The sequence below is a fragment of the Apaloderma vittatum genome, unplaced genomic scaffold (assembly GCF_000703405.1).
Source record: "Apaloderma vittatum isolate BGI_N311 unplaced genomic scaffold, ASM70340v1 scaffold41097, whole genome shotgun sequence".
NCBI classification, from domain to species: Eukaryota; Metazoa; Chordata; class Aves; order Trogoniformes; family Trogonidae; genus Apaloderma; species Apaloderma vittatum.
In genome coordinates, this window is record NW_009727464.1 from 19,753 (window position 1) to 32,173 (window position 12,421).

Sequence of the window (12,421 nt, forward strand, 5' to 3'; positions counted from 1 at the left end):
TAGGAAAGGACATGAAGTTGTAGGTCACTTATAAAACGCTCCTGCTCAATGGACTGGGTAAAATAAGGCACATAAAGTCACAAAAATCACCATCCAGCAAATCTGCAAGACCAAGTTCCAAACACATTCTGGAAATGCATTACGGTTTTCTAGACATAAAACTAAATATTAACTTTCGTACTAAAGCAAGCAAAACAATGCTATGTGCCAAAATACATATGCAATATATGTACAGAAACACAGTATATATATACCTGTGCAACATTAAGCATGTGTTATGAAATCCTACAACTTGCTACTTTCTCATGACAAATGACAGCATCACGTATGCAAGAATTACTTCTCACAGACTGAATATAATCTCGATTCTCATTTCCCTTACCTCAGCAGGGTTCTCAAAAATGGGGTCTTATACTCATACCTATCAAAATAATCTTCAATACAAATACATGTTGCTTGCACAAATTAGTTGTCTTATATTATGCAAAATAACACACCTCACAGGTTAAAAGCATGCCGTACACTCCCAAATTTGCATTGCCAATTCCACTCTTGGCTAGCTGTTGGAAGACAGGAGACATGCCTTCAGAAGAAGGGGACATCTACACATAGCTCTTATGCTGCCACCAAAAACGTGGATTTTTGAATCTTGCTGCAATAAAACTGCTAGTTCCCCACCTGTAGCAATGCATTTTAGGACTTGTGTGGCCACTATCCCAAACCAGAGAAAATGTATATGACCACTAGGGGGAAAACATTGAAGAGGTAATATGTTCCCTGTCGCCAGCTGAAACTGAAGATCTCTCTCTACTTTATAAAACTTCGAAAAGGGACCTACTCCTCTAAAATAAGTATAAACAGTTATTTTACAAGTCTGCTGTCCTTAGAACAGCAGTGTTGCCCATTCTAAACATATAAAACATAAAAAGAAAGGGCTGAAGACTAGAGCACCTCAGGAACACAACAACTACCTCCTTATGATCCATTTCTGTTTCCTTGTCACCCAGACACAAGGGAGAAGAGCGCTGTCTTTGCAGACACTGGCAAAACGTGCAGAGGCAGTGGCAGCACTAACACCTGTGTGAGGTTGTTTTGCAACTTTATCATGTTGCTCTTCTGATCACACATACCAACGTCACCGTGTCCCTTCCACAGTCTTTGGGATGAGAGCATAAACTCTCACGAAATAATGCATCACAGTATATTTGATACAGAATACTTTTTCTGATGCAGGTATTACCTTTTCTATTGTCTCTGAGAACAACATCAAATTGAAGAGGGATGGAGAGAAGGTGTCAAATGGAAAGGCTAGTCTATTGAAAATTCTATTTTTCAGCCCGAATGATACAATCTAGTCAAATTTCAAACTTTGTGACTCCAAAAGAAAGCCACGTGCTAGAGAGATGTATTTTGCTTTCACCTGCTTGCAGCTGCAAGCCTGTGTCTCTGAAATCATTCCGCATGGATCGGAGGAAATGTACTGACAATTCACTGATCCTGGGCAGAGGAGGAGAATTAAACAAACTACCTGCTTGAACACAAGACAAAAAAATGTGCTGAGTAACAGTGATAGGCTGCTGCAGCACGGAGCAGAGCACCTCACAGCCACAACACGTGGCATGAATAACCTGGCAGTCTGCTTGACTTTGATCCCAGTCCATTCATGCAAAAAAATGGATACTAGAGCACAACAGAAACCCAGTTTCTAAGGTCAGCTAAGCAATGAATCACCATAGGTGACAGCTCTAATGTCGAGGCTCAGAGAAAGTCATTCTAGTGAGCCATACTAGAATTTAGAGAGTCAAAAGTGACCCCACTGAAATCAGTGGTAAAACTCTTGTCTTCAGCAAGGTATTTTCATTCAGACCTTTTGTTGTTTGCTTTTCTTTTAAGGCTCTGAGCTTCCACAACTCCAAATTTAGTTGCCTGATTTCAGTTCTTTAAATTTGGTGAGGGAAGAAATAAAAATAGAACATCAGCTTTCCCATTCTCAGACACTAGTGGAATTTAACTGCCCGAACAGGTAACTGCAGAGACAAGGATAGTTTCCAGGGGCTCCGAGTTCCAGTTTGTACACTGAGTTATCATTCCATTTTTTGCAGACTTGTTGTTTGGTCCACTTACTGTTTTTAAACACAGTGACAAGTGACAAGTGATGTGGCCAAAGAAGTGCATTCAAGAAACTAATGATTAGTTTTAGAATCACGTAATCTAATGATCCTGGAAACCTTAAGGGTGAAGGAGACAAGTGTTCTGAAATCTCTGTAAAACACTGAAGATCATTACAAAAAATGAAGCTACTGTCAAAACAGAACAAAGTAAACATATTTATTGACAATTGCTTTCATTTCAGCAGTTGCTAGTACAGAAATTGTTTCACTGATGTAAGTAAAGCGTCCCAAGAAATAAAATATTTTTACTTCTCAAAATTGTAATTCTCCAAATCTCCAATTCTCACTGCACTTTACAGCTGCAGTAACACAGAGCACAAAATATGGCAAAGAACCATGGTCTGTTGTACAAATTGGGTCACCTGCACAACAGCAAACTTCATTTTAAAGACCACTAGAAGCGGTACCGGAATTTTGTCGATTGCATGTGAAGATCAGAACAGAGGGTGAGCAACAAAGTTACTTCTGTGTGAGACAGCATTTGTGGAAAAAGCATGGGAGAGGGTGGCACTGCTTCTCATCAATGTACAGATTAAACAAGAAAGGTTTACAAAGGTGATATGGTGGTATCAATAAAGAGTAGTCTTTTCATTTTCAGTAAATGATAGGAAGGCTGCATTCAGTTTAAACATTTTGCATGTAAGGACAGAGCATCTGAATCTCAAATCCATGTCTGACTTTTCTGCAGGTTGGAGCTACACAATCATTATCAGCAATATCTCTTCACTGATCTTGAATGCTGTCTTAAGAGAGGAGAGTCACCAGCCAAATTCTGGTGAATCTGTGAACATTCAGGTCTAGAATGGAGTTGTATGATTTGCCCCCTTTTCCAGCAGTGCTGGCAAGCAGGTGCAAACATCACATCTTGGTGTTACAGTTTACGATGTTCAGGCATTTAACAAAAATAGATCAGGAGAAGGGAAGTTAGAGAAATTTATATAGTGTTCTGTTAAGTCCCAAACAATGCTACATCCGTCCCCATTCTTTGTTTCTTAACTCGTTCCTCTTGATCTTCCCAGTGACTGTCTTTGGCAGCTCTTTGACAAATTCCACCTAAATAAAAAAGGACATAAAATAACATAGCATGTTCTACAGACTTGGTTTCCCATGTCTGGCTTTCAGCATATGTAGAAAAGTAAGACTCCCATCAGTCAGAACTGCTTGTCCAAAGGATGAAGTCCAAGTCAAATCAAAGCAGCACATTGTGCCACTCATGAAACAATTTCTTTGGCTGTCTAGATATCCAAATATCTGTGCAGCTGCCTCGCAGCTAACCAAACTGAGTACTGTAACACAAGTAGCGTAATGGAAGGATGAATACCTAAATGTATCAGAGGTCAGAGACGAATGACAAGGAAAAAAAAAAAAAAAGGATGTTTGTGGCACAGCCTTTAATAGTCCTTAGTCCCTATGAGCTCTGCACAAGTGCACTAATAGCTTTTTTCCTGAAGTGCTGGAATTACTGAGAAATGCCAAGTGTAGTATCCTGGGTTTTCCTCTCATTCACTAACTGTGAGGACCAGGAAATAAAAACTTATTTAGGGTAGTACCTGACTGAATCCGAAGTCATGGTAGAGTGCTACATTGAAGATTAAATACAAAATGGAGAATTATGATCATAGGCCTCACTTAGAACATGCAGATCTAACTAGGGTATCATAAAAAGCCTAGAAACTTTAAAGAAGTTTAAACAAACACTTTAATCAAATGCACAAAACCAATGTAAATTAAGGTTTTTCAGGGAGCCAGTGCTCTAGCTGAATCTTTACCAGGTGAATCATGAAAATCCAGACAGTAATTCTCCCCAGATTTACAGAAGCATGCCCTGGTTTAAAGTTTCTTCTCAGAAGCACTTACCTTTCTAGGGTATTTATACGGAGCAGTGGTTTTCTTGACATGCTTCTGCAGGTCACGTGTTAAGCTCTCCAGGTCACCAGATGAAAAGGTTGGAGAGAGGACCACAAATGCTTTCACAACCTGTAAGGCAAGGAACAGAAGAGATCTGACACCATCCACTCTTAAGAGCTGACATACAGGTTACCAGCGAGCAGCGCTGCTCAGAGACATGGCATGCAAGAGAGGGAAACTGAGAAACAAGCACAATATGAGAAATGGTTGTGCCCAGCTCGTGCACGGGGGCAGAACGGAAAGCTGAAAGCAGAGCTTTCCTGCCATCATTTCTGTAAGAGCGTGTGGTCTACCCTCTCAGCAGGGGGCAAGAACAAAGACTAACAAGAGGTGTCTCTGCAAAGTTCTCCCTGAAGCCGAGGGACATTGTTTCTCTCTGAAGTTCACACTGGGGACAACGGGCACATACGATCCCAGCACAGGACCCTGCAGTCCAAGCCTAATGCTACAGAAGTTCCAGTAAAACTTTGGCTAGACAGCAAAAATAAAATGTCAGTGTATAGACAAGTGTTTAACAACAAAGGGAAAGTAAACACCACTAATGTTCTCCAGAGAGAAGACCTTGAGATGAAAAGAAACCAAGAAGAGCAAAGGCATGTAAAATGGGAAGGGATCTTGCCTGTCACCTCAAGTGGGATTATCCACAATGACACGACTGTCTTAGAACTGTATGTTATTCAGGAAAGTAGGAACTGCTTTTATAGTTATAAATTTAAACAAACATTTTCCTTCCCTCACCACTGTTCAGCACTGTTACCTCTCCTCTGAGGGGATCTGGGCTGCTGACAACAGCTGCTTCTGCTACTGCTGGGTGCTCTATCAGGGCACTCTCTACTTCAAATGGCCCGATGCGATAGCTAGGTAAGGAAAGAAACATGCAGGATTTGGTTTTATGAGCTGGAAAACTAGTATCAAGCGGTTTTTAATTATCACATTGAAGTAATAAAACAACACCAGCTACAGAAACTTTAGGCAAAATAGGAAAGTTGGCTGTATGGGAAAGCAGGAGCATTTCATGGCCATCACACAGTAGAGAGCTGCTGGTGCTGAGGATATCTCCCCACCTCTCCCCTTTGCGAGTAGCTCCTAAGCTGGAGCTCCATCCCACCCTGACAGCTGGGGTCTGCAGTACCAAGTGGTGCCACAATATGCCATCATACCATACAATATCAAATTGTTTCATTTCAAATTGTTTAAAATAAAATGTTACAATGCTCTTTGAGTCTGATAGACATGTCCTCCAATTTTAGTCAAAAGCCCTCCTCTGCCAATGGAAGTCTTCACTCTTTGTTAAAACAGATGAGATGTTGTAGGGGAAATGCATACAGAGATGCCACTGACATCACCAAGATGATACTACAGGTCTATGAAAAGCTAGTAATAAAACCAAGTATTCCTGACTCAAGAGGTCAGTACATTCACCACAGGCCAATCCTTGCCAGGAAAACCACATGCAAGATTATACAACAGCAGACTTAGAAAGGAAGCATGCAAACTGACCCTGAAGAAATGATGATGTCATCGTCTCTTCCAATAAACTTAAAATATCCATCTTCATCCATAGTTCCTTTGTCTCCAGTGACATAAAAATCCCCACGTTCAGTTTCTGCAGTTTTCTTAGGGTTGTCCTCAAAGTGGTTTACGAACAGTAGTTTAGATTTGGAGCATGCATTAGCTATACATTATGCTGTAATGGTCACAAGGTTAAATGCACTGCAACTTAATTTTTCAGTTAAAGAATTGTACTGACATTGCTATAAAATACAATAAAATAGGTTTAAAACACAAAACCATTTTAAGTCGTTAAAAAACAAACAAAACCTAAATCTTGAGCAAATTTTTCTACTCCCATTTCCAACATCAACCAATCCAAACAAACAAATTACTCTGGTAATAAATAATGAACTGGTGAAAAATATTCACCCTTTTGAACCACTATGCATTTGGAGAGTTTGAGGGAGTTTGGTGGTGGTGAGGAATAAGATAAAGTCCTTACTACATATTCAGAGAATAAACCAAGTGGTCTTATCGGTTTGCTTCTGACAGCAATTTCCCCCTGTTGTCCTGGAGGCAGAATATTAGCATCTTTGTCTATGATCTGGAATGAAAAGCATGTATTTTAGTCCAATGGAAAAAAAATCCAAAACCAACTAAACAAAACACCCTTATTAAAGAATCTAAAAAGCAGCCAACAAACCTGAACATCAAAAAGGGGGGCTGCCTTCCCCATTGATCCAGGTTTAATCTTCATTCCTTTAAAAACAGAGCAGATTATTCCCTGTAAAAAGCAAAACCAAACCAAAGTTTTGCTATAGAAAACTGCTGCATTCATACTAAATTCATTAAATGTATTTTCTAAAATAATTCCAAAGTAAGGAATTAAGATTCATAGGATCCTGTATGTCAGTGCTGTATGGTACAGATAAGCAAAATCAAGAAATGCTGAAAGAATCCTGCTCTGTTATCTGTGAAGAATTCATGCCCTCTGCTAACCAGCCTTCTTCCTTCAATTCAAACTCTGCCCTCTTGGGGGCACTTGGAATTTGCTTAAGAACATTTATGGAAATACTACAGCACATCTCCTCCCAACAACCCATGTTTCTGGCACATTCTGTGAGGAGACCCATGAAAGAGTGTTCTTCCAGAGGTTATCAGGGGAGGAGATTACTGAAACATTCACAGAAACGTGAAGAAACATGTTGTATTCTTTCAAAACAAACCTTAAACCATTGTAAAGCAAAAAGGGAATGACAAAGATTTAATAGAACATTGACCCTCAAGATGTACCGTTTCAGTCTGGCCATATACTTCATGGATGTCCAGCCCAGTCTTGCTTTTCCACTGCTCCATGACTTCTGGGTTGAGTGGTTCCCCTCCGCTCATGCAGTGCTTTAGGTTCATGAATTTGTAGCTTCACAGGGAGTTAAAAAACAAGAGACATGATATGTAAATCTACTGGGTAAGAGAAGGAGCATACAGCTATAAACAAATAGTACTGGGCAGCTGTTTACTGGAAGAGTTAGTCCTGTGAAGTGGGGAAATCTGAGGATTCCTGATCCTTTGGCTGTTGGCTATCAGTCCGTACTCAACACTACATGTGAGGAGTTAGTAGCAGAGTTAAACACCAAAGAAAAAAAGGAAAATTTTTGCTGAAGTCAGGTGGGATTTAAGGACATGCCTGTAACCACAGAGCAATTTGCTGAGCCAGGGCCCTGATTGCTGACCCTCTGCAGTAGCCCAAGCGAGAAAGTGCAGGAGGGGAGGGAGGAATGCTGGCAGGCAGTGAGAGCTGGGGCAAGGGGATGGCGTACAACTGTCACAACAAGTCACTCTCTCACTGTTATGCTGACACTAGGGTGACAGTCCTTCCCAAAGGATAGACAATTAATGTGGTAACTGAAAATTATGATAAAGAATTAATGGGTGCTCAGTTTCATATCCTCAAGGATTTCCTCAACTTCAGTAGGGAAGGTCTCAAATATCTGAGGGAAAAGATCAAGTTTCTCTATGTTTGATCATAAACTCAGCAAAACTCACTAGTTCTGTATGACAGTCTTTTCATGAAGGACATTTAAAGTTAAATTACTACCCTATTTTTGGGTCAAGCTGATAGATCTGGGAGATCACTAAAGTTTAGTGAGTGTAAATTAAACATTAGTTTCTAATTTCTTGACATACTTGGAGAGATCATTTTGCACCAGCATGCGGAACAGCGTTGGAGCACCAACCAGCGCGTCAATGGGGAATCTGCAGAGAGTCTGTTGAGTTAAACAACAAGATGGATGTATGAAGCTCAGGCAAAAACCCGCTCTGTGGATGCACCGTAGAGAGGTGACATAGGAGTTGATGCAGCTTTCATGTAAGAGCACCACATGCTCTCTGTTGGGTAAGAAACACTCCTGCAGTTGCAGTAATACATAGAGATTCACAGTATACAAGATCAGACAAAATCCCATGTTAACATGTTTACACGACACCCAGACTACGCAGCTTGGAGCGTGGCCAGAACGAGTCCTTCTCTATCTACATTACAGGGAGGTTTTCTCTTTCACCTGGGCCAGTGTGGGCAGAGAAATGCTTTAGTTTCAGTCTGCGTTAATACCATCTGTTATTACTTCCACAGTCACTAGGAACAAAAGGCAAGTCCTTAGTGCTGCTTTTGGATTATTTTCGTTCAAAGTGCTTACTAGCTATAAGCAAAACATATGAACAAACCACAGGTTTGACCTCTGCTGTGTGCATTAAAAAATGCAAACAGGGGCTTTACGCAACAGATAAAACATCTTGAATCCAACTATGGACACAACCCTCTCTGCAGATTAACACATCTCGGTGAGTTTTGCCCTTACATTTAAGATGGCTGCTGATTCAATCTGTGGTAGGTTATGTATAAAGACGCATGCTCCAAAAACCCAGGGATCAAAAACACATGATAGTGCAGCTAGAATCCATCCTGTGTCTGCTGTGCTCCATATCACATCTGAGGGAGTCAAATCCAACCAGTACCTGATAATGTAGAAAAAAATGAAAATGTAATGAGAATTTTTTGCTTTAAAAAACCCCAAACCACATCACACCACATCACAAAGAAAACAAAGAAAAACCTAACAAGCCAAAATTTCTGACAAGATACCCAGGCACTGGGAACTCTTAAGTTTTTTATGAGCAAGCTCTAGGGTAAAAGGGTACCTAACTGTATTTTTGCATAAATATGTATGTACACACACATATATAATATACATTTATGATGTCATAACATAGGATACAGTAAGGGAATGAGAGGAATCTGGATTTCAGTAAAGTGACTTTCCATCAGGTATGAAAACAGGGCTGAAGCAGCAGCATTCGTGGCTGCTGAGTTGGACACCAGGTATTTCAGTTCTTAGGTTGCTGAAAGACCAGGGTGATCTGTGCAACCAATAGACTCTGTCTCTGCTCACCTACACGTCACAAAGCTTTATCCACAGCCCAAACAGCACGGTATCTCTTGGTTCTTTGCGCTAAATACTGCCAGTTGATGTCTGTCCTTTGAACAACTCTAATGATAGCAGATATTCACTGAAAAATACAAATACTGAGGGTGATCCTACTCCCCTAAAAATTTGAGTTTCTAGCCCAGTTTCTAGTTTCAGAGTTTCTCGTTCCAGAGTTCTAGTTCTAGAAACTAGTTTGTAGTTTCAGAGGGAGAAGGACTAAGGCCATGCATTAGTATTTCTTATTCAGTAACTTCTCATCAGTTCTACTATGCAGCTTTAGTCATCCCATGTTCAGCCAGGTTCAAACCTTTCATACCTTTCACTTAAAAGTGGTCTGAAACCAAGACTACCCTGGGAATGTTCAGTCATCTTTGGAGAACCTGTGGTTCCACTGGTGAAGAAGATACTCATTGAGTCTTGTATCCTTGTTTTGACGCAGGAATGGTCAGCAGATTGGTTTCTTTAAAATAGAGAATGCAATCATGACTTCAGTGGTTCCTTTACAACAGGCTTCAGAATGTAATGAAGCATTGCATATTGCAGAACTCCTCCCCTCAAAAAACTTCACAGAAGCTTTTCACCAAATTAGACTAAAATAATGTGGAGTTAGAACAGGATAAAAATCTTCTGAGATCAAGACAACCACCAGTAAACAACTCTGATGTGGATCAGCAATCAAGCAGTCAGGATTAACACCTGAATGCTGGCATTTACTGAGTGCTTGTAGTTGGTGAATACTTGCGAACAAGCTCTTGCACAGAATCACAGCATCACTAACTCATACTCACTTGTACAGGTCAGTGAAGTTCAGCCATCCCACCCTGCTGCCTTTGGACACGATTAGCTTGGTTTTCAGAAACTGACACTCGGATGCCACCGAGTCCACAGCAGGAGCCAGTGTGTCACTGGTAATGATGCATGTGGCCTTGGATGCCTGCAGTCGATACAGTATGTCTTTGGCTGATAACTGGGATATTCCTGGAATTAAGACAACTCCTGGAACAGCAATGAAATTAGTTTGAGCTGGCAGTTTCTACACAACCTAAACTATTAATTATTCCCACATTGAGGTGAATTTGCCCTGGCATTCCCAAGGCAAACAGTCAAGAATAATGCAGCTGCTTGTGCTCTTCTGTAAGGAATGAAACGTGGACCTGTGTGGTGACTTCCACAGCTCTTCCTGCCTTCCATCACCTCCACGCCTGCTGCACAGGGCACCTCTCCTACAGCACCTACTGCAAATCCTTCAGGACTGCCTGTGTAACTGGTAGCTAGGGCATTCACTAGATTATTACATTACTTTTCCTTTACAAATCACACAAATTCTTGATCCCTTCAACTGATTTGCATTAATTGGTTTCACCAGTCTCAGATATGCTCACTGACCTGCTCGCATGCAAGCGACATTCACCAGCCACCATTCTGGGACTCGTGGCAGGACCACAACAATTCTGTCCCCCTTCTGCAGTTTACATACTTTAGTCAGCATATTAGCCACTTTCCGAGACAGGAAGCCCAGCTCCTCAAAGCTCCACTTCACTTCTTCTCCTTTTCCATCTATCCACCAAAAGGCAGGGTTTGATGGTCTCTTTCCAGCCTACAAAACATAGGTATTCAAAATCAAAACACTCTTGTGAAAGACCATGAAATTGTAATGCACATACACCTGCATATACCTGGAAGAACTGAGTATTTCACAACTGGCATATAAGCAATTATTTTTCCCTTGTCCTTAACAGATTGAGATTTGCTATAGATCAAGCTCAGATATTCCTAATAAATTCTCCTTTGCTGAACCTGAAATATTTACCATCCCAACTGTCTCAAAACTCAAGTCCTAGTCTGGATCCTACTTCAGTTTAAGCCTTAAGCATACCACTACTGCTCCCACAAAATAACAGATAACATAAAATACTTCACATAATACTCTTGATATTCCGGATGGAGTTGTGGAACACTATTAAACAGAAGCAGCACAGGGAGAGGACAAAATAAAACAACAGGACAATACAGTATCTCAGGACTCTTTCTAGTTTGATTGCTCAGGAAGAGAGGATTTAAGCAGTCTCTAGCTACAGTGCATCTCGAGAAATGCAGAATCCACTTTGGAGCAAGGCATTTAAACACCTGTGGAAGAATTTTCCCTAGCATGCAAAGTTACTGTTATGTTATCCATATTTTTATGATGTGAGTATCGACTATAATAGCATGCAGAAGGAATAAGCACAGACATTCCGATGTTAGATCAAAATCAAACCAGACTTACCTTTGCACCAAAGGTCAGAGACACTTTTAAAATAAAGCAAGAAAGAAAGAATGAGATTTTGTACAGTTTCCTAACGCAAGTTGGTTTTGACAACTGAATTTTTTTGATACAGGAAAACACCTAACATTTCAAATGAAACTGCAAATTAAAATATCTTGTATGCACAACAAAAGATCATCTACCTTTTCAATCTCAGACCATTTGTCCAGTACATCACTTGCAAAGTTAAAGTACTTTGGTATCTCCTGTTCGCCCCGCCTGATGGACTCGTACTGTGAATATACATCAGAGGCAAGCAACCTGTGGTGTCCCTGGAAAGTCCTACTAGGAGGCTTCAGAGTCCACAAGGATTTTATAGTCTGTAATTTAATCAACAGCTTCATGGCAGAAGATGACGTACGTAGGTGATGTAGACTATATATTAAACAAATAGCAGAATTGTTGCTATGAATCCTGCAACAACAACAAAAGAAAATAATCTTGAGATTATCCAAAACCAATCTAGTTATGAATCAATGAGTTATTAATTCAAGACTCAAGCTAGTTACAGCCAAACCAATGTTTTTCACAGTTCAATGAAATGTGAAGCTCCTCATCCTGCTTGCTTATATTTTTTAGCATTAGTTATTAAGGACTTAATGTACTGACCTGGCATTTTGTCTGTAGCTCAGCTGATCCTTATAGACTCCTCATTGGGGCATCTAACTGCCCACAACTCTGAGGTTCTGACCTCCACTGTTAATACTAAAAACCACTGGGATCGCTTTCTTTCCTTTAACAGAAAAGCCTAATCATTTTAATTATTCCATTTGAGAACATATATTACTATATTTCTCATTTCCTAGTCTGCTCTAATCCTATGGTTTAGTTATAATCTACAGGTTTCAGAGCACTGCAATGACAAATTAGACACAATAGCCTGTGGACGAGGAGAGGAAGAACATTCAGAAACTGTATTCAAGACTGGAAATGGTATTCAAGACTAGCGAGATGAAAAGCATAGTAAATCCAGGATTCCCTGGTGGTCTACAAAAATGTCTGCCAAGGTCTTCTGTGAAAGCCTTCAATAGTTTGTAGGACTTTTTCATCTGCAAACTTAG

General features: G+C 40.4%; 1 protein-coding gene across 1 annotated transcript; it reads right to left on the reverse strand.

Moving 5' to 3' along the window:
* Positions 1-3,137: 3,137 nt before the first annotated feature.
* Positions 3,138-11,704, reverse strand: LOC104277124 (acyl-coenzyme A synthetase ACSM3, mitochondrial-like). Its single transcript, XM_009873674.1, has 13 exons — positions 11,504-11,704; positions 10,442-10,652; positions 9,844-10,051; positions 9,372-9,515; positions 8,429-8,585; positions 7,758-7,837; positions 6,867-6,990; positions 6,277-6,357; positions 6,076-6,177; positions 5,580-5,707; positions 4,837-4,936; positions 4,029-4,148; positions 3,138-3,224 (listed from the first exon to the last, which is right to left on the reverse strand). Exons 1-13 carry the CDS (start codon positions 11,702-11,704, stop codon positions 3,138-3,140), a joined length of 1,743 nt encoding a protein of 580 aa, XP_009871976.1.
* Between the last annotated feature and the right edge of the window lie 717 nt (positions 11,705-12,421).